The sequence below is a fragment of the Rhinopithecus bieti genome, unplaced genomic scaffold (genome assembly GCF_001698545.2).
Source record: "Rhinopithecus bieti isolate Rb0 unplaced genomic scaffold, ASM169854v2 scaffold_20891, whole genome shotgun sequence".
Lineage (NCBI taxonomy): Eukaryota > Metazoa > Chordata > Mammalia > Primates > Cercopithecidae > Rhinopithecus > Rhinopithecus bieti.
The window spans coordinates 632777-655488 of NW_016810137.1; the positions used below are offsets into that span (position 1 = coordinate 632777).

Sequence of the window (22712 nt, forward strand, 5' to 3'; positions counted from 1 at the left end):
AAATTACTAGACTCATACAATAGCCTCATGCTGTTTCCTCCCACTATACAGAGGGGCTCTGGCACACAGAAGTACTTACAAAATACTAGCAACTCCTCATACACCCTCTTTCCTCAGCTGACGAGGGGTTACTTCTTACATAACAGCTTTGGGGAAAGTAGCCTGGAAGAGGTATTGAACCCCAAGTGATCAGTTTTCCTCTGTTAACCTCCTGCCTTGTTGAGAGGGATTATGGGTAGAGTTAGCTGCTCTGAGATAGTGATCACAGGGATCCCCCAAATCCCAAGAAGTCTCCCAAATATCTTCCACTCAAGGTCACAATGATCTTTCCCAACGCTCAGTTCCTAATATCAAAAAACAGCCAGCCATACATATCAAAAAACAGCCAGCCAGTCTATCCTCATGTTATTCACTGAAAAGAAGTTCAACACACAGGTGACTGGGAAAAAGCTATTGAAGGAGTGTCCTGAGAAAATGGGGGGAAAGCAGGAAAGAAGGGTCCAAAATAGAAAAAAAAATGGTACCCCTTTAATATCCTTTGCTTAATTCTGTAATACAGCTGTGGATGAAATGCCTCCTTCCTGAACTCAGACAACGAAGCTCCAAAGAGAAGCATAAGACAAAGGATGCCTCACAAAGGCAGCTCAGCACTTTCACTTGCTCAGAGCCAGCTGAGCTCATGTGTTGGTACAAAAGGAACAAAAGCTTTTTACAGACTTCTGATGCCCACAGACGGCAATAACTGATGAATTCTGATTTGGGGGACTAGGAAATGTACACTTTCTGTCCCTCTGGAGAAAGTCCTTTTTATAAACCAAGCTTGCCCCACCTTACTACCTTGATAATGCCCCCTTACACAGTCCCAGGTGAATTTCCCCGGCCCTGCCGGCTATGGTTTGGCTGTGTCCCCACCCAAATCTCATCTTAAATTCTCATATGTTGTGGGAGGGACCCAGTGGGGGATAGTTGAATCATGGGGGCAGGTCTTTCCCATGCTATTCTCGTGATAGTGAATAAGTCTCAAGAGTTCTGATGGTTTTATAAGGGGGAGTTTCCCTGCACAAGCTCTCTCTTTGCCTGCAGCCATCCATGTAAGACGTGACTTGTTCCTCCTTGTCTTCCGCCATGATTGTGAGGCTTTCCCAGCCACGAGGAACTGTTAAGTCCATTAAACCTCTTTCTTTTGTAAATTGCCCAGTCTCAGGTATGTCTTTATCAGCCATCAGCCGTGTAAAAATGAACTAATACACTGTCCCAAAGCTTTCTTCTAAGACTGCAGTTAAAAGATACCACATACTTTAAAGATGTGCATCAAAATATTGAAAGGAGTTCTCCCTGGGTGGTAAAATTTGAGGTAATTTTAATTTTATTATTCATGCTTTTGTGCACTGTTAGGATTTTTTACTATAAACATGTCATTTCTGAGATACCCCAAGTTGTCTTTCAAAGCCAGCTCTTCTCCCCCAGCCTAAGGTTTTCCACAGGAACTACACAGGCTCAGATACCCTAGAGTTTATCTGCTAAAAATCAAGGTAGAAAATACCTAGCTATATAACTGCTCCCACAAATGTATGACCTTCAGAAGAAAAGGGTAAATGAACTGGGACTCTGAAACCCAATAACCACTTATGAAGTACACACACGTAATTCTACTGTTCCACTGTCACCACTCCTTCCCAAGCAGACTACAGGGGAGGCCAGAAGCTCAGATGCAAAGTTTGCAGCAGGGATGGGGAATACAGCAACATGGAGGCTCCAATAGCCCAGAACAGAGAGAACTTTTGGGTTTCTTCTTTGTTTTTTGTTTTTTTTTGAGGTGGAGTCTCACACTGTCACCCAGGCTGGAGTGCAGTGGCATGATCTCGGCTCACTGCAACCTCTGGCTTTGGGGTTCAACAATTCTCCTGCCTCGGCCTCTCAAGTAGCCGGGACTACAGGCATGCACCACCATGCCCAGCTAATTTTTTTGTATTTTTAGTAGAGACAGGGTTTCACCATGTTGACCAGAGTGGTCTCGAACTCCTGACCTCAGGTGATCCACCCGCCTCAGCCTCCCAAAGTGATGGAATTACAGGCATGAGCCACCACGCCTGGCCAACTTTTGGGTTTCTTAAACAACCCATGGTTTCTTCAACAGTCCCATTAAGAAACCTGTTGATCCCTCAGCAGTCCCTTCATATACCCGTATACATGAAGCATATAGGGAACAATGTTGAAAAATCCTAGAGGGATCAGAATTTGCCCCAAGTATAAAGAAAGCTGATGCCAAAGAGGAAAATAAAACTGAGAAATCTGGCTTCTTGCTTAGTGGTCTATTTATTAAATTATGCACATAGCTTGCTTCTTTGGCCTTCCACCTTCAACAATTTTTTGTTACTGTTCTTTCTGTGACTTTACAGAATTATAATTAGGTTGACTAAGTTGCATCAATATTAAGTAGGCATGGTCGGGCGCGGTGGTTCAAGCCTGTAATCCCAGCACTTTGGGAGGCCGAGACGGGCGGATCACGAGCTCAGGAGTTCGAGACCATCCTGGCTAACACGGTGAAACCCCGTCTCTACTAAAAAATACAAAAGCTAGCCGGGCGAGGTGGCTGGCGCCTGCAGTCCCAGCTACTCGGGAGGCTGAGGCAGGAGAATGGCGTAAACCCGGGAGGCGGAGCTTGCAGTGAGCTGAGATCCGGCCACTGCACTCCAGCCCGGGCGACAGAGCGAGACTCCGTCTCAAAAAAAAAAAAAAAAAATTAAGTACACATTTGTTTAAAGCAAACAACAAACAGCTCTTTTTTCTGCAGTCCACTCTTCATGGATATGTATGGTACAGCAAGCAAGTACACAAAAAACTCCAATATTATCTCAACTCAATGATTTTATCCATCATTTAAATCTTTTTTTCCTTAATTAATATTGTTCCAGCCCAAAGAGCACAATGCTCTATAAAGTCAAAGAAGAAAAAAGGACAGAAATGGAAGAAGATGAGGAAGACATTTTGATTCTAAAACTAAACAAGAAAGAAAAGAGCAAAGAGATGCATTTGACTATAATTTAAATATCACAGACATGGTCTAATTATCAGGGCATTCATCAAAGATGTTGCCCAGTCATGCCCAATGACACAGTGCTGCCCAGATCCAGTTTCACGAGAATGCTCTCTTCTTGGGGCCCCTCACTCATTTTCCTCAGTTATATACAAAAATCTCTACCCCCAAAAAAAAGGTTGGTGGAGGGAGGAAACAAAGAGCCATGGTGACACCAGTGTATGTATACGCCAAAGTTTGCTTCCCAGGCCTTTCTAATGACTAAGAAATTCAAAGTAGGAAAGCACTTCCCTGCAGCTAGTTTCAAAACAGCCACAAAGTAACATACCAGTTCTGCTGGTAATTCTAAAAAAATTAAAAATAAAACAATCTTATTTCTAATCATGCTTTAAATCTACTTAGAATGGAATAGGAAATACATATTTTAAATCAATTTTTTTCTTAGGCAGGCACAGTGGCTCATGCCTATAATCCCAATACTTTGGGAGGCCAAGGCAGGAGGATTACTTGAGCCCAGGAGTTCGAGACCAGCCTGGGCAACATGGTGAGACCCCGCATCTACAAAACATTAAAAAAACAATTAGCTGGATGTCGTGGCACACTCCTTTAGTCTCAACTACTCAGGAGACTGAGACAGGAGGCTCACTTCAGCCCAGGAGTTCCAGGCTACAGTAAGCTACGATCATGCTACTGCACCCAGCCTGGGTAACACAGCAAAACCTTGTCTCTTAAAAAGCAAAACAAAACAAAAACAATAGTATAAACACAGAAATTGCAATGTACATATGTCAGTTGATAAAGATAGTAAGTGTCTCTGGGATGATATAAATTGAACTAAATGTTCATTGTTTTTACTTTTTTCCTGTAAAGTTATTCATACTCACCAAAATAAAAGAAAATAAACTTGGTAACAACATGCATGCTGGGTTCATCCCAAAGCCCTTCTCTCCCCAATCCTGGATTGAGGCCAGAGGCACTAACATTCAAGCTCTCACCTCTTGAGGCAGCTCCAGCTTTGACCGGTCATCCAGGCCATTGGAATGCAAACCCATCAGGTATGGAACAGGGGCATCTAAGAAATGCAGGAGAGAAGCCGGGAGAATAGGGACATAGACATGCTGCCACTGGAAAGGAAACATGAGAGCTGTAATCGTCTCCGCCACAGTCATCAGTCTCTGGTAATCTGGATCAACAACAACAAAAAAAAGCACACACACAAATCAGTCAAAAACAAGGCACTTGCTTTCCAAACAGTAAGTTAAAACTTTCAATACAATTTCTTATTTAGAAAGGATCAGCATAAACTTCAGCAAGGGTATGCTCAATGTGATTCCCATGAGGGTGTCCGAGAGACAACCAAGAGACCCTTGAAATATACCTACATGGCCAGGCACGGTGGCTCAAGCCTGTAATCCAGCACTTTGGGAGGCCGAGACGGGTGGATCACGAGGTCAGGAGATCGAGACCATCCTGGCTAAGACGGTGAAACCCCGTCTCTACTAAAAAATACAAAAAACTAGCTGGGCGAGGTGGCGGGCGCCTGTAGTCCCAGCTACTCAGGAGGCTGAGGCAGGAGAATGGCATAAACCTGGGCGGTGGAGCTTGCAGCGAGCTGAGATCCGGCCACTGCACTCCAGCCTGGGCGACAGAGCAAGACTCCGTCTCAAAAAAAAAAAAAAAGAAATATACCTACACACACAGGTCCTTGCTCATAACAAAATCTAATATGGAAATACAACAAAAATAATTAATGACATCTTGCTCCAAATACTACCCCAGAATGTTAAGTAGATCCTCTTAAGAAAGGGGTAGGAGAACTGAACAAAAAGAAAGAACAGTGGTTCTGGGTCTCCATTCAGCATGGAAGCAAAAACAGGCTCATTTCTCACTAAGATACTTCTGCAGAACATCCTATAAGGAGCTTATGTGAGCTTTGCCTGCAAAATCAAGCACAAAGAACCACCAAGCATGCAGAAGCTGGTTTTCCACGCTAGCCAAGTCTGCCCTTTACCTGGCAACCTTTCCTGAATGAGAACAGCATAAAAATGTTATTTTAACGTTTCAATAAAAAGCCTTCCTAGAGGCCGGGCACGGTGGCTCGCGCCTGTATCCCAGCACTTTGGGAGGCCCAGGCAGGTGAATCACCTGAGGTCAGGAGTGCGAGACCAGACTGGCCAACCAACATGGTGAAACCCTGTCTCTACTAAAAATATAAAAATTAGCTGGGCGTGGTGGCATGCACCTGCAATCCCAGCTACTCAGGAGGCTGAGATGTGAGAATTGCTTGAACCTAGGGGCCAGAGGTTGCAGTGAACCGAGACTGCACAGCTGCACACACCAGCCTAAGTGACAGAGATAGACTCCTAAAAAAAAAAAAAAAAAAAAAAAAAGGCTTCCCTAGAACTTGAAAGACCCAGAGGATTGACTTTAGTGACTCAAAACTCTTGTTATAGATCAGAGATCATATCATAGCCTAAAGGGAAGGCTCGTGATCAATAATTGGCTTCTCTTCAGAATATAATTTCTAGGCCTTTTTTTTTTTGATACGGAGTCTTGCTCTGTTGCCCAGGCTAGAGTGCAGTGGTGCCATCTTGGCTCACTGCAACCTCCACCTCCCGGGTTCAAGTGATTCTCCTGCTTCAGCCTCCTGAGTAGCTGGGATTACAGATGCCTACCACCACGCCTGGCTAATTTTATATTTTTGGTAGAGACGGGGTTTCACCATCTTGGCCAGGCTAATCTTGAACTCCTGACCTCGTGATCCACCCACCTCAGCCTCCCAAAGTGCTGGGATTACAGGCATGAGCCGCCGCGCCCAGCCGGCCTTTTTTTTTTTTTAATGACTAATAAATATATCGGTAAAGCCAATAAAATTGACTAACTAAAACTTTTTTTTTTTTGACGGAGTTTCGCTGTTGTTGCCCAGGCTGGAGAGCAATGGTGCGATTTCGGCTTACCACAACCTCTGCCTCCCGGGTTTATGCTATTCTCCTGCCTCAGCCTCCTAAGTAGCTGGGATTACAGGCATGCACCACCACCCCAGCTAATTTTGTATTTTTTAGTAGAGACAGGGTTTCCCCGTGTCAGACTGGTCGCGAACTCCCGACCTCAGGTGATCCGCCCGCCTCGGCCTCCCAAAGTGCTGGGATTACAGGCGTGAGCCACCACTCCTGGCCTAAAACTTAAATTCTACAAATTACTATTCACAAATGATATGATGGTTTCAGGCATTTAAGGACAAAGCAGAAACATACATTTTAAAATCATATGAGTAAAATCCTTCTGGAATGGCTGGTTTCAAATGAGCTGTCATAGGAATTAAAATGATGTTATGTACTAAAAACCCACCCCACCATTTAAATCACAGGTTGGTTCATAAAGTAGTTGTAAGTAACAAAAAACTTTCTAGGAAATGAAGAAGTCTCAGTACAAAGGGAACAGAAGCTGAGAAGTATTAAGGTAGAAGTTCAGCAAAACATCCTACATTTGCTCACTAATAAAGCTTTGAAAGTTGCCTATCACCTTGCTCCTAGCTAATCAAAGAAGAGCATAACCTGTAGATAACTTTACTAGTATAATAAATACGTATATTTGGTCTTCTTCCCAGTTTCTGAAACACACAGCTCCTAAAACTCTTGGAATCTTCTGGGCATTAAAAATATCTTTTAAGTGAGATTGTCTCAAAAAACAAAAAAAAGTATGTCTTTTAAACCAGGTGTAATGGTTCAAATGCATAATCCCACCACTTTTTTTGTTTTTTGAGACAAAGTCTCGCTTTGTCGCCCAGGCTGGAGTGCAGTGGCTCAATCTCGGCTCACTGCAACCTCTGCCTCCCAGGTTCAAGCGATTCTTTTGCCTCAGCCTCTCCAGTAGCTGGGATTATAGGCGCACGCCACCACGCCCGGCTAATTTTTGTATTTTTAGTAGAGAAGGGGTTTCATCATGTTGGCAAGGGTGGTCTTGAACTCCTGATCTCAAATGATCTGCCCACCTTGGCCACTCAAAGTGCTGGGATTACAGGTGTGAGCCACCACACCTGGCCCATTTTTATGACTTGTATGTGCAGATAAAGACATCAGACTTGGAATTACTCTATAAATAAGCCCCCTCTAAACAAACTACAGGGCAGCTCCTACGTATTTACAAACAATTATAAACTATCCTGGGAGGTTGCAAAACAATGATTAGTATGCCCCCATTTGTGTTCTTTTTAAAAAGTGTATATATAGTATATACACAGCTATGTCTACAAGGAAACAGAAAACAGTGGTAACCTCCCTGAAGGAGAACCAGGGTGCAGAGGTAGGAGTCACACACATCACTGTACACTCCTCTAATGCTGTAAATTTCTATCCTTCATTTTACACTCTTGAAATGCCTTTTTTCAAGTTTTTTTTTATTTATTTATTATTTTATTGGAGACAGGGTCTTGCTCTGTCGCCCAGGCTGGAGTGCAGTGGTGTGATCTCCGCTCACTGCAACCTCCGCCTCCCAGGTTGAAGTGATTCTCGTGCCTCAGCCTCTTGAGTAGCTGGCATTACAAGTGTGTGCCACCATGCCCAGCTAATTTTTGTATTTTTAGTACAGATGGGGTTTTATCATGTTGGTCAGGCTGGTCTTGAGCTTCTGATCTCAAGAGATCTGTCCACCTCGGCCTCCCAAAGTGCTGGGATTACAGCCATGAGCCACCGCACCTGGCCTCAAGTTTTATTTTAATAAACCATACAGATTTCATAGTGTATATGTATAATTTAAAGAATATTAAAATCAATACATGTATATTTAACACCTAACATAAAAAATGAGTACATTGGGCCAGGCGTGGTGGCTCATGCCTGTAATCCCAGCACCTTGGCAGGCCAAGGTAGGGTGGATCACTTAAAGTCAGGAGTTCAAGACCAACCTGGCGAGTATAGCGAAACCCCTTAAAAATACAAAAATTAGCTGGGTGTGGTGGCACGTGCCTCTAATCCCAGCTACTCAGGAGGCTGAGGCAGGAGAATTGTTTGAACCCAGGAGGCAGAGGTTGCAGTGAGCCAAGATTGCGCCACCACACTCCAACCTGGACAACAGAGTGAAACTGTGGAAACTCCATCCTCAAAAAAAAAAAAAAAAAAAAATAATAATGTATATAATAATAAATTATAAAAATGCTAGTAAAAATACCAGAAAGGAGGGGGAATAAAATTAAAGATTACTCCAGGGTAGGAACAGATCCAAAGAAAAAAGGGGGGGGCCAAGTGCAGTGGCCTCACGCCTGTAATCCCAACACTTTTGAACAAGGTGGCCAGTCACCTGAGGTCAGATGAGACGCAGGGTTTCCAACATGCAAATCCCATCTCGGCTAAAAATACAAAAAGAGCCAGGGGCTGGGGCACGCACGCTGTAGACCCACACCAGGAGCGGGAGGGCACAAAACTGGCTAAACCCCATAGGGGGGCCGGGGAGATTCGGCGCCACGGCCACCCAGCCGGTGGCAACAAGGCGAACCGGCTAAAAAAAGGGGGGGTGGGGGGAACTCCACCCTCCTGTATATGGGCACAATTATTTATATTTAAAAACTAATTCAAGAACACAAAAGAAAATATTTGATACAGCTACCATATAAAGAGGAAAATATTTGGATCCCTTTTGAAATTTGAATATACCAAAGCAACATTATTAGCAGAAAAACACTTAATAGAAAGATCATTGGAATCTACACCCCACTGTAGCCAACTCACTAACCATGATTCCCCACTCGAGTAAAGCATACATGCCCCACCATTTTGTCCCAACCGCCAGCGAACTATTACGGGGATAAAGACAAACCAAACATTTTAAAATAAAGGTAAAATCAGGGGTTAAAAAGAAAAATCGTCCGAATCAAAATGTTAAAAACCCAGAAAACAAAGCACTAAAAAACACTGAATGGTACAAAGGCCTACCATAAACAACTAAGAAAAAAAACCTAAGGAATACGACAAAAATCTAGAATAGCCTCTCATGTTCTTTTGCAAGGTTCTAATATCACTCCTACTTAAAAAAAAAAAAAAGCCGAGCGCGGGGCTCCAAGCCGAATCCCAGCACTTTGGAGCCGATGCGGCCCGGATCACAAGGATAGTAGGGGGTCAGACCATCCTGCTAACCACAGTGAAACCCCGCTCCACTAAAAAATACAAAATAATACCCCGAGAGGCGGGGCCGGCCTGAGTCCCAGCTACCGAGGCGAGCAGGAGAATGGCGTGGACCCCGGAGGCGGAGCCTGCAGTGAGCTGAGCATCCGGCCCCACTGCAACTCCAGCCTGGGCGACAGACGAGACTCCGTCGCAAAAAAAAAAAAAAAAAAAAAAAAAAAAAGTAACCAGGGCTTGGCGCAGTGGCTCACACCTGTAATCCCAGCACTCTGGGAGGCTGAGGCGGGCAGATCATGAGGTCCAGAAATCAAGACCATCCTGGTCAACATGGTGAAACCCCATCTCCACTAAAAATACAAAAATTAGGTGGGCGTGGTGGTGCACACCTGTAGTCCCAGCTACTCAAGCGGCTGAGGCAGGAAAATTGCTTGAACTCGGGAGGCGGGGGCTGCAGTGAGCTGAGATCACGCCACTGCACTCCAGCCTGGTAACAGAACAAGACTCCACCTAAAAAAAAAAAAAAAAAAAAAAAAAAAAAAAAAAAAAAAGTAAAGCAAAGTAACTAGGAAATCTAGTCAATGCATTATGGGTGTGGTTTATGCAAGGAGTGCAGATACCTGACTTGTGAATTCATAATCATGAGAAATGCCTGGACCCTTCATCAAAGATTAGTGACTATACAGTTATACATTTTAAGTTAAATTATTTAGGCCAGGCGCGGTGGCTCACGTCTATAATCCCAGAACTTTGGGAGGCTGAGGCTGGTGGATCACCTGAGATCAGGAGTTTCAGACCAGCCTGGCCAACATAGTGAAACCCTGTCTCTACTAAAAATAATAAAATTAGCCAGGCATGGTGGTGTGCACCTGTAGTCCTAGCTATTCGGGAGGCTGAGGCAGAAGAATCACTTGATCCCAGGAGGCGGAGGTTGCACTGAGCTGAGATTGTGCCACTGCATTCCAGCCTAGGCGACAAGAGCAAAACTCCATCCCAAAAATAATAATAAATAATAAATAGTTTAACTATAAAATTAATTTTGTATATCATTTTTAGGATTCTGTGACTTAACTGACTTTTTTGGTTTCCAATCAACTACTCTACTAGGCCACTTCAGATAAAGAGTTTCTGTTCTGCATATAATTTTAAAATAAGGCCGGGTGCAGTGGCTCATGCCTATAATCCCAGCACTTTGGGAGGCCAAGGAAGGTGGATTGCTTGAGCCCAGGAGTTCAAGATCAGCCTGCGCAACATGGCAAAACCTCATCTCTACAAAAAATACAAAAACTAGCCAGACACAGCAGTACATGCCTGTAGTCCCAGCTACCCAGGAGGCTGAGGTGGGAGGATCATCTGAGTCTGGGGAGGTCAAGGCTGCAGTGAGTCATGATTTTCACCTACACCGTGTAGGTGACAGAATGAGACCTACTCTAGTGGAGGTGACAGAATGAGACCATCTCAAAAAAAAGTAATAATTTTAAACAACCAATTAAAATTACGCTATTAAAAAAATACTATTTCTATATGGACTAAAGAATAAATATTATCCAAAATAAATAAAATGACTTATACCAAAAGAAAACACTGCTTAAAACTGCCAATTCAGCGTTCCAAAGGGTTACACTTTCAGAATCTTACAATTCAGCCTGCATTCCTTTTCCTCAAGTAACACCTCTTTTCTATTCAGAGGGCAGGACATGCAGCAGGTAAAATCAACTGCAGTGGTGACAGCTTGTTTTGGCCAGAGTGATTTTATCCATACAAGGAAGATGCCTTTGGATCATTAATAAAAACTATTTCAAGAAAACCAACCTAAATTGTTTAAAGCACTCTATTAACAACAAAAAGCATAACTTACATCCAATGAAAAGTAATCCACTCCACTTTGGCCTCAGCAATATCCAGGAATTTCTGGAAAAAGCTTTCTCTTGTCCATGCTGAGCATGACTTTAGGTCCTAAGTTCAATTCATTTCTACATACTAACCATCTCAATTACATTCAAACCTCTTAAAATTCTTATTATGGATACAAGAACCCATATTCTAGGAAATACAAAAGAAATTCAGATGGAAGAATGTTATTTTTCCCTTGTGTTCATCATATTTGTTTCAATCCTCCTTTCCTTGCCTCTAAACAGCCCCACTGCCTTATAGGTACCTAGAAGTCTACTGTATCTTCTAACACTCTATATAGTTTGGTTTCCTCCTCTCTGTTCTGTTCTAAACCAGAGAAGTTCTTCCCTATTCAACTAAGTCTCCATTTCAAAGTATTTTTATGAAGCTCCAGCCAAGAAATAGCTAGGAAAGCAATATGATTTGTCCAAGTCTATATTTCACCCAGAGACAGGAGGCTGTAACTTCGTATCTTAAACTAGAAGTTGCAAAGTGAAGCCTCAGGAACTACATTCAGCCAGCAAATGCTTTTTGCTTGGCCTGCAGCGTTTAAAAAGAATATTATTGCCAATATTTAAAAATCAGAGATTTCACGTAAAAAATCTGGGTCCTCATGAAATACTGGAATATTTAGTAACATCAGGCCAGTATACCCACAAGGAATTAACTGGAGCTAATTAGTGGCTGTCCACTTTATATGAGGTATGTGCTCTTGAGTTCAACATAGTTTCCATTACTTCACCTTCAAACTGTATCCAGAACCCAACCATTTCACACCACTTCACTGTTACCTCCTTAGTTCTAACTGACATCACCTCTCACCTGGATTATTACAAATTACCTCGTAACGGAACTCTTTGCTCATTCTCCCTTTGGGGATATACTCTTAATATAATGGCCAGAGTGATCCTGTTAAAAGCCTAAGTTATTCATTCATTTAACAACATTTATTGAGCACCCTTATAAACCAGCCATGGTTTTAGTGCTTGGAATCCATCAGTGAGCAAAAAGCAAAAACCCTGCCATTGTGGAGGTCCATTCCCTTGCCCGTGGACCAAATCTGGGAAATTTGAGCATCAAAGTAAATAATTATAGTGAATTATAACTTGAGTAAAATAAAAATCTATGAATCCATACAATAAACAAAGGAGAAAGAAACATTCTTCATTATGGTATAATGCCAATTAATAAATGCAGATAAAGTTCAAAAACCACTATTTTCCAGCCTGGGCAATAAAGCAAGACCCTAGTTCTACAAAAAAAAAAATTTTTTTTAATTAGCCAGACATGGTGGTGGGCACCTGTGGTCCCAGCTACTCGGGTGGCTAAGATGGGAAGATCATTTGAGCCCAGGATATCAAGACTGCAGTGAGCCATTATTGTGCCACTACACTCTAGCCTGGGTGATAGAGTAAGACTATTTCTTAAAAAAAAAAAAAAAAAAATTTAAGGCTGGGCACAGTGGCACCTGTAATCCCAGCACTTTGGGAAACCAAGGCAGGAGGTTGAGTCCAGGAGTTTGAGACCAGCCTGGGCAATATAGTGAGACCCCATGTCTACAAAAAATAAAAAATTACCCAGGCATGGTGGTGCGTGCCTGTAATTCCAGTTACTCAGGAAGCTGAGGTGAGAGGACCACTTAAGCACAGGAGGAAGAGGCTGCAGTGAGCCATGATGGCACCACTCAACTCCAGCCTGGGCAGCAGAGTGAGATCCTGCCTCAAAAGGAAAAAAAAAAGAAAAAGAAAATCACCTTTTTGCTACTATCCTTGAAAAAACTGATTCAGAATAGAAACATCAATAGATGCTAAACTATTAGGCATCCATAAACTGTAAAATAATACAAAAAAATAAAAACTAGAAAAGAAATAGTTACGCAAAACTTTAAAGAACAGAATAATTAGTTTCAAAGTATCTCCCCACAACTTACATGTTAATTACCAAGGAAAAAATTAAAACTTTCCAGTTAAGAAACCACACACACCATCTTAACCAAGTGAGCAGATTACTATCACCAAAACTGAGACAAAATGACATTATATGCCTGGCTCCTGTAATCATGAAAACTGACAGTATATGTCTCCTAATATTATGCACTGAGAGAAGCACAACATCACTTCTATGGTATTTTTGGCAAAAATTTATAATCTGAATCTAATCGTGAAAATATCAGACAAAACCAAATTAAAGGACAGTCTATAAAATAACCTGCTTGTACTCTTCAAAAATGTCTATGTCATGAAAGACAAAGGCTGAGAAACTCACAACTAAAAGCAATGCAAGATATCGCACTAGATCCTGAATAAGGAATTTTTTAAAATTATCATAATAGACATTATCAGGTACTAGAGAAACTTTAATATAGTACTGTCTCAATGTTAGGTTTTCCAAATTTGATCAATGATAGTTATTTCAGAGAATGTTTTTATTCTTAGGAGATAAACATATGAGAATTTAGGAGTCACAATAACTCTCAATGGTTCAGTTATGTTCACACACAGAGAGAGACTGTAATAAAGCAAATGTGGCAAAATGTTAACAATTGGTGAATTTGGCATAGGGTATACAAGAGTCCTTTGACCACTCCTTGCAACTCTTCCATAAGCTAGAAATTATTTTAAAATAAAAAGTAAAAAAAAATGAAAACTCTGATGGCTATCTAAGAGTAAAAGCCAAAGTCCTTACAATGGCCTACAAGATTCTATACAATCTGGCCTCCAGTTAAGTCTCTAACACCATCTCCTACTACACTCCTGCTCATTCACTCCATTCCATCCACCCAGCTTCCTTGTTCTTGAACACATGAAGCACATTCTTGTCTTAGACCATTTATAAGACCTGTGCCCTTTGCCTGGAATACTTTTCCTACAGATATTAACAGGTCACTCAGGGATGCCTACCTAACCACTCTATTATAAATTGGAACTTCTCTTCCCCAAATACTATCCCTTTCTCTGTTTTATTTTTCTTTATAGCCCTTATTAAGTACCTTACAAACTACATATTTTATGTGTTTCTTTCTAATCTACCTTACTATTTTGTCCAAATATGCTGCTTACACTCAACCTCCCATTTACAAAAACAATTCAGTTAAGCAAACAACAAAAAGTAGCAACACATCCACATTTTCTCAATATATAAAGGATTATCCTTTGTGAATCCTCAGTTTTACTAGGCTAAGGAAGAGGCAGAAATAACTCTGCAGAATGACAGAACAGAATTGATGGAAAGTCAGCTTTCTGTGACCATCACCTCCTACCCACCCCTCTTTTCACTTCAATCAGAAGGGACATAGGAAGCAGTGTTCCCTTCCAAGACTGGAATGCCCAGCAAAAGGCCATGAAGACAGTTAATCAGAAAAACTGGCCCTCTCATGTCCATCAATTTGCCATCCACCACCTACCTGCAAAAGATCTGGGTTTTGCTCAAACTGTAATAGCTCTTAATCTTTACAGTCAGCCCCACTGTACCTGAACATGGAAAGAAAGGAAGCCTGAGGCAGGCAGAAGGCTCTAGTAAGTACTGACTTACGCTGTGAGTAGAGCAGGATTTGAAACTCCAGAAGGGCACAAGTAAAAAGCTGAAACACATTCTCCACCCCGAGCAGTTCAAAAACCTCTTTGACAGGAAAGTCAAATAGGGGAAGCTCATTGGTACTTGGTCTCTGGCAGATTATTGACCCATAGACCCCAGAAAACTTCAAGGACCGGCCAGGAGGTGGGAGTGGCACCTCGTAGAGTACGTTGTATATGTAGCTCTCAAGGGGCAGTGGAGGGGGCTGAGGTGAAGTGACCGCCTGGTGGAGTTGCTCCAGCACGCTCCGACATGCCTTCATGAAAGACATGGGCGTGATGAGGCAGATGCACTTAGAGACGTAGAGAGTGTCCCGGCTAATGTCATAGGAGTTGAAGCGCTGCAGTTTGGTCACAGGAGTGTCTTCACCGTCTTCCATGCTGCTCTGGTCTCTGCCATCAGCAGGGGGAGCATGTAGGACATCATACTCAGCATTGTGCATGTGGTAGAGGGTCTGCATCGCACTGCAGATCTGCTTGCTAGTCACCTCTTCATAAAATGTGAGGGCAAACCCAAATGTCCGAGAGCCATCCTCCCTTGTGATAATAAAGGCATGGAATTGGGGCTCCCTGGGATCAGCCTGGGTCTTGAATGCCAGCCCTTTAGGCATACATAGCTGCAAAAGACAACAAGGCAACAAGCAGTAAGAACACTCACAGGCGATCCTCTTTCAGAACACCATCACTATTTATTTATTTATAGAGCACCTACTAAGCTGAGAGTGTATCTGGCTTAAAGCTCTCTCTAATGCAAGACACGCAAGTAAATAAAATCATAATGCAGTCATCAGGAATATACAGAAGTATATGCAAAGTACTATGGGAACACAGAACAGACAACTCAGCCTGGGAATATCAGAAAAAACCTACAAAAACGGACCAGGTGCAGTGACTCACACCTGTAATCCCAACACTTTGGGAGGCCAAGGCAGGTGGATCGCTTGAGGCCAGGAGTTCAAGACCAGCCTGGGCAACATGGTGAAACCCTGTCTCTACTAAAAACACAAAAATTAACCAGGTGTGCTGGCGCACGCCTATAATCCCAGCTACTCGGGAGGCTGAGGCATAAGAATCACTTGACCCAGGAGGCGGAGGTTGCAGTGAGCCAAGATCATGCACTGCACCCCAGCCTGAGTGACAGAGCACGATTCTGTCGCCAAAAAAAGGTAATGTTAGAGTTCATCAGGTACACAAGGGACAGAAGGATATTTCGGGGACAAGAAGAAAATGCACAAAGACATGGAGATAAAAGAAAACTTGGAGAATTTAGGAAATGGTAGGTGGTTAAGCATCACAGCAAGATAGAGAGTAAGATATGTATACTAGGAGATGATGCTAGAAATATATCTAAAAACCAGATAGATGCAACTTTATACCTAAAAATAAAACAAACTTGTAAATAGTATTGGACTATCACCTCACAAAATTTTGTCATTAGTAAAACTTATTTTCACATCAAAAAGAATGCTCATTTCAAATAAACCAAGGAGATGACATAATCAGGATAAAGATGTACTGTTTTCACTCTATTCAGATGGGTTATATAAAGAAACTTGAATAGTTAATCGAACTGACCTGAATCAATCAGTTCCCATTTTCCAGTTTTACATGAACCTGGCTATACAAATAAAATATAATAGCCTGGGTTAACAAATACAAGGGCCTATATTATATTATATCTATTAGCCTTAAACTCAACTTCCCAAAGGCTAGGTATTTCTAGAATATAGCATGTTAAAATGAAATAAACGCTAGACTAGAAGTCAAAAAACTTAAGGCTCTCAAAGACAGTTTCTTCATCTGTGAAATAAATAATACAGTTTCTTCTCCCTACTTCACAGGGTTTTTCTGTGCATCAAACAAGACTATCCTCTAAAAACTACAGAATGCTGTTAAGTATGTAACAGAAGGCCAGGTGCGGTGGCTCACGCCTGTAGTCACAGCACTTTGGGAGGTCAAGGTGGGCGGATTGTTTGAGCCCAGGAATTTGAGGACAGTCTGGACAATATAGCAAAACCCTGTTTCTATAAAAAAAAAAACATACAAAAAGTAGCCAGGCATAGTGTCGTGCACCAGTAGTCCCAGCTACTCGGGTGGTTGAGGTGGGAGGATCACTTGAGCTCAGGAGGATGAGGCTGCAGTGAGGAGAGATCACACCACTGCTCTCCAGCAGCCTGGGCGACAGAGTGAGACCCTGCCTCAAAAACAAATGCAGCAGTTGCAGTCGTGTTCTCCGAGTTCCTGTCTCTCTGCCAACGCCGCCCGGATGGCTTCCCAAAACCGCGACCCAGCAGCCACAAGCGTCACCGCCGCCCGTAAAGGAGCCGAGCCGAGCGGGGGCGCCGCCCGGGGTCCCGTGGGCAAAAGGCTACAGCAGGAGCTGATGACCCTCATGATGTCTGGCGATAAAGGGATTTCTGCCTTCCCTGAATCAGACAACCTTTTCAAATGGGTAGGGACCATCCATGGAGCAGCTGGAACAGTATATGAAGACCTGAGGTATAAGCTCTCACTAGAGTTCCCCAGTGGCTACCCTTACAATGCGCCCACGGTGAAATTCCTCACACCCTGCTACCACCCCAACGTGGACACCCAGGGTAACATATGCCTGGACATCCTGAAGGACAAGTGGTCTGCCCTATATGACGTCAGGACCATTCTGCTCTCCATCCAGAGCCTTCTAGGAGAACCCAACATTGATAGTCCCTTGAATACGCATGCTGCCGAGCTCTGGAAAAACCCCACAGCTTTTAAGAAGTACCTGCAAGAAACCTACTCAAAGCAGGTCACCAGCCAGGAGCCCTGACCCAGGCTGCCCAGCCTGTCCTTGTGTTGTCTTAATTTTTCCTTAGATGGTCTGTCCTTTTTGTGATTTCTGTATAGGACTCTGTATCTTGAGCTGTGGTATTATTTTTGTTTTGTTTTTGTCTTTTAAATTAAGCCTCGGTTGAACCCTTGTGATGTATATTAAATAAATGCATTTTGGTCCTTTTTAAAAAAAAAAAAAAAAAATGCAACAGAGGCAGTACAAAGGTAAGGGTAACAGCAGAGGTCTGGAACCAGACTACAGTGCTCAAACTCCAACTCAACTACTTACTGGCCATGCGAGCTTGAATACATTACCTAACCTCTTTGGATCTTAATTTCTTCATCTGTAAAATATGTACGTGTGTATGTGTTTATTTAATACTACCCATGTAAGGAGTACCATGAGGATTAAATAAATTAATTCATGTAAAATGCTTATTAGAGCACCTAGCACAAGGTGAATATTCAATAAAGGTTAGCTTACTCATAGTGGTATATTCTTCCATATGAGATTTTAAATGCTTTCCTATCTAAAATTATGATGAAACAAAAAAATGAAAATAAAATTATGATGAAACAAAAATATCCACTTCTGTCATATTACTCAGATATATTCAGTGCAGAATGAGAGAAAACAATTTTAAACTAGTGAAGTTTAAAATTAACTCATCATATAATCTCAATGCAATAAATAATCAATAGATCAGGACCACAAAATAAGTTCACTGACACAATACTATGTATTTCTCTGACACAACAGAAACACATTATAACTTTTCGCACAGTTAATATATTCTGAATATTTGATACGTTGACCAAAATGCAGAATAATAAACAATAAGCATTATAATCCTTTCTTCAAAAGTTATTGGTATTTGGTGGTACCACTGCTACCACAGCCTGAATTCACAATCCTATTAAAAATTACTCTGTAAATTATCTCATACTTGTGGCTAACAAATACTAACCATTCCTACTGCATCTTGGTCAAAGGGATTCCATTCTACGTTCTCAGGATATCGTGCAAGGACCTTAGATTTGAATGTTCGTCTCAATGGTGTCTGCTCAAAATTTTCTCCTGTAAGAAAAAGAATGAACCAAATCATCTCTACAAAATCCCTTTAAGTCACGGGGTTACAAATGTCTGAGCTTGGTACTCCAGCAAGGTACAGAAATGAAGGCAAGGGGGTTAGTATGCCAACCATCTAAGAATAAGAATAGGAAAGGCATTAAAGTTATTAGGTCAGTTAAGAAGCTGAAAAAGTACAGCATGGTTAATGTTAGACATCACTAGCTGTCAGTTCTTCTTCAAAATGAAATTATTACTACAAACCCAATGGTTAATTTTCTTGGGAGTGAGAAAGCACAAGGAATGACAAGGATTGTATCTATCTTTTCTTTTTTCCCTGAAAGCCAGGTTTAATTTGCTTAACGTCAACTAAAAACATCACAGAAGCATATTTTACTTAAAATTCAGAATAAACTATGCATTTCAATGATCTCTGGGAAAAATACAAAGAAATGAAAAGATATAAGAACATTAACAAAGCAGACTTCAGGGTAAATCTAATGAGATATTCTGTCAATTCAGAATTGCTAGAAATTTCTGGAATTGTCCTTTGTTTTCCCATTCCCTCTCCTAAAAACACTAGAGCATATTGAAATAAGAACATTAAAGTGAAGAGAGAAAGAACCAAAGAACCCACCACCTAGAGGGATACAAATCTGAAAAATCTACTGGTCAAAAAAGGCACAAGAAAGTTAGAAGGTCAAAGGTTACAAAATGCCACTGGAGAGACATATGTAAGGACCATTAGAAAGCTTTGGGTGTTCTCAATTTTGTTTTGTTTTTACCTTCAGTCGTACTTGAAATGAAAGGGCTGGCACCATCCCTGGCTTTAGAAGCCTGTATGTACTGGCATAATGCTATATGATAAATGGAATAACAGAGTATTACAATAAAGCAGTGTTATTCAAACTTTTTTGACCATTATTCCAGTACAAATTACATTTTACATTATGAAGCAATAAACATATACATGTACATGTGTATACATAAATTTACCTAAAGCAAAAATTTCACAAAACAATACTTACCTTTACTATATATGTAATGCCCTCTCATATTTCCTACTCTATATCATTAAAACTAAAAATGCTGACTGCAGGCCTACTAATGATCACAATTCAGTTTGAAAAACATTATAATACGGTATAGTAGAATGAAGAGCTCAACTGATACCAAATTACTGTAAAGTCACTAGTGCTTTATCTAAAAGTATACTGTCCCAAATATTGCTTTTCCTAAGGAATTAGGGAGTATGGGGCAAATTAAATACATATAAACAGTTCAAAAAAATAAATTTTTTAAGCGTCGTGGAAACATATGGGAAACAAAATCAAGGACAATTCAATTGAATTATATTACCTGTTTACTGAGTAATCAAGGGACTTAGATACTGCAAGGAATAGAGATGAACCAGACAGAGCACATACCCTCAATGATCTCAACGTCAAATATACAGGAAAAAGAACATACATATACAAATAACCATTTCACAGGAAGGCTATTTATCTGGGAGGCTCCAGATCTTTCACCTACATGGCCTAACCATTCAGAGCACACTGGCACAGGGTCCTGTTGGCGTGTTCTAGTTGATAGAAGAAATTCTGTTACAAATATAGTTTTTTTAGTTGGTCTGGAACCTAAAGGGACTTGTGGTTATTAAGGAGGATGCATTCTTCACAATCACAGGATGAGATGTACCTAAGTCAGAAAGTCCTTTACCCTAAATCAATCCCAGAGGTACCTCAAAAGTTTCTAAAAGAGAAAAGTTTATAATAACTCTAAGGCACCTGTTCCAGAAACTAGTAATAAGTCCAGTCAGAAAGTTATTGCTTTCATAACTACAATCTCTCCTCTATTTTCTCTGAGGTTTTGTCCATCATCAGAAGCAGCAGCTCACTTATTCACAATTTTCAAATTGATAGGACCCAACCTTCTTTCTGTTATTAAAAGCAAGTGCCACAATTTCATTCCTCTTATTTCCTGATCCTTCTTCCAAACAAATTCTTCTGAAACTTTCTTTTTGAGCAAATTTCATCCCTCAAAATACATTTGGTAATCTTCACTAAAGAAGACTCGCAAAAGTCAGCAGGCAGCTGGTAATAGCTGTAGCAACAAAGGCCTACAGCTTATGTGGAGCTAAGCTCAGAGCTTTCAGTAACACCTGCAAAGAGCCCACTCATGGTAAGCCTGCACTTACTGTACAAAGTAATTAAGCAGCAAGCAGCTGACATAATGATCTCGTCTACAGTCTGAAATTCTTGGGATGTATTTTTAAACTGTATTCATGTCTGAAAGAAGATAACTGTTTCTTCCTCCTAAGCTTCTTCACTTTCAGTTATCAGTGTGCTCATTTCTTCCTAACTAGCCAGAAAATCCCCTCAGTAAAAACCATGAAATATCACAACACAGAGAGGAATCACTGTCCTCTGTGAAGGAAAGATGTCTTCCTAAAATGGCTCTAGGCCTCTATGGCCATAACTACCCTAAATGCACCTGATCTCATCTAAATGGCTGTACGGGTGCTCCCTAAGACATGACCTGCATGTGTGAGAAGATAGAAAAGCTGAGTGATTAAGGGGAGAACTTTTAAAAAGTGAGAAGAAGAGGCCGGGCGCGGTGGCTCAAGCCTGTAATCCCAGCACTTTGGGAGGCCGAGACGGGCGGATCACGAGGTCAGGAGATCCAGACCATCCTGGCTAATATGGTGAAACCCCGTCTCTACTAAAGAATACAAAAAAAATACTAGCCGGGCGACGAGGCAGGCGCCTGTAGTCCCAGCTACTTGGGAGGCGGAGAGCAGGAGAATGGCGTGAACCGGGAGGCGGAGCCTTGCCCATGGAGCTGAGTATCCCGGCCACCGGCACTCCAAGCCTGGGCGACAGGAGCCAGACTCCGCCAAAAAAAAAAAAAAAAAAAAAAAAAAAAAAAAAAAAAAAATTGGAAGAATGGCGCCAAAGGTGAGCATGACCAGCTGATCTGAAGTGTGGCCAAAAGGGAGAGAAAGGCTATGAATCACGGGAGAAGTAATTGTTAAAGCCTCTGTCCCCACCACCACCTCTCCACATTTGCCCCTTCTTTAAATTAGCTAAGGGAAGAAGTCTTGTTAAAGAGTCCAGTTCTGAATAAAGGACTATACGGGGTGCCAAAGTTAGACAAACGTCCTTCTGTGAATTAGACTAGACCAGTAGCAAGAGCAAAGTATTTTCTCTACAAGAGGAAAGGAGATGTATAAAGAAGTATGAGGGCCCTGAAAACAAATCATATTCATTTCAGTCACTCCACAAAGAGTGCCAGAAAAGGTAAGAGAAGGGGATTCACAAACCTAAGATTTTTTTTATTGAAATGATTCACTCATCATTTACTTAGGGCTGAGTTTTTTTTTGTTTGTTTGTTTGTTTTGAGACGGAGTCTCGCTGTCGCCCAGGCTGGAGTGCGGTGGCCAGATCTCGGCTCACTGCAAGCTCCACCTCCTGGGTTCACCCCATTCTCCTGCCTCAGCCTCCCGAGTAGCTGGGACTACAGGCGCCTGCCCCCTCGCCCGGCTAGTTTTTTTTTTTCTTTTTTTTTATTTTTTAGTAGAGTCGGGGTTTCACCATGTTAGCCAGGATGGTCTCGATCTCCTGACCTCGTGATCCGCCCGCCTCGGCCTCCCAAAGTGCTGGAATTACAGGCTTGAGCCACCGCGCCCGGCCTAGGGCTGCATTTTAAGAATAAACAGTAAGGGGCTGGGCACCGTGACTCATGCTTGCAATCCCAGCACTTTGGGAGGTTAAGGTGGGTGGATCACTTGAGGTCAGGAGTTAGAAACCAGCCTGGCCAACATAGTGAAACTCCATCTCTACTAAAAAAATATAAAAATTAGCTGGGTGTGGTGGCGGACACCTGTAATCCCAGCTACTCGGGAGGCTGAGGCAGGAGAATCCCTTGAACCCAGGGGATGGAAGATGCAGTGAGCCGAGATCACACCACTACACTCCAGCTTGGGTGACACAGCGAGACTCCATCTCAAAAAAAAAAAGGAAGAAACAGTAGGAAAACTTAATCCTCAGAAACACCTACACAGGCCCACCTCCTGAAACCCGTGTATCACAGGTACCTTAAATTTCAATTATTTAGACCCCTGGAAATTCAAACAATATTAGGAATATGACATCACCACCACAACTGTCCTATTGTCCTAGAAACAATAATTATTTGTCCAACACATACAGATTATAAAA

The 22712-nt window shown here is 41.9% G+C and overlaps 2 protein-coding genes across 5 annotated transcripts in view; one reads left to right on the forward strand and one right to left on the reverse strand.

Annotated features, from left to right (window-relative positions):
• DENND5A (DENN domain containing 5A) overlaps positions 1 to 22712 on the reverse strand; it is a 138716-nt gene that overhangs the window by 59118 nt on the left and 56886 nt on the right. For all 4 annotated transcript variants that reach the window (XR_001889067.1, XM_017891440.1, XM_017891437.1 and 1 more), the window contains exons 2-5: positions 19278 to 19349; positions 18392 to 18501; positions 14575 to 15232; positions 4033 to 4220 (exon numbers count right to left, since the gene is read on the reverse strand). Coding sequence is in view for 3 of the 4 variants with exons in the window: in XM_017891440.1 (XP_017746929.1) it covers positions 4033 to 4220; positions 14575 to 15232; positions 18392 to 18501; positions 19278 to 19349 (1028 nt within the window). In the remaining variant the exon portion in view is untranslated. The remainder of the gene's footprint in view (positions 1 to 4032; positions 4221 to 14574; positions 15233 to 18391; positions 18502 to 19277; positions 19350 to 22712) is intronic.
• Positions 16836 to 17609, forward strand: LOC108541777 (ubiquitin-conjugating enzyme E2 C). The gene has a single exon (XM_017891441.1). It carries the CDS (start codon positions 16882 to 16884, stop codon positions 17419 to 17421), a length of 540 nt encoding a protein of 179 aa, XP_017746930.1. The 5' UTR covers positions 16836 to 16881; the 3' UTR covers positions 17422 to 17609.

Coding starts and splice junctions, on each gene's coding strand:
- LOC108541777 (XM_017891441.1), top strand. CDS start 16,882: ATGGCTTCCCAAAACCGCGACCCAGCAGCCACAAGCGTCACCGCCGCC.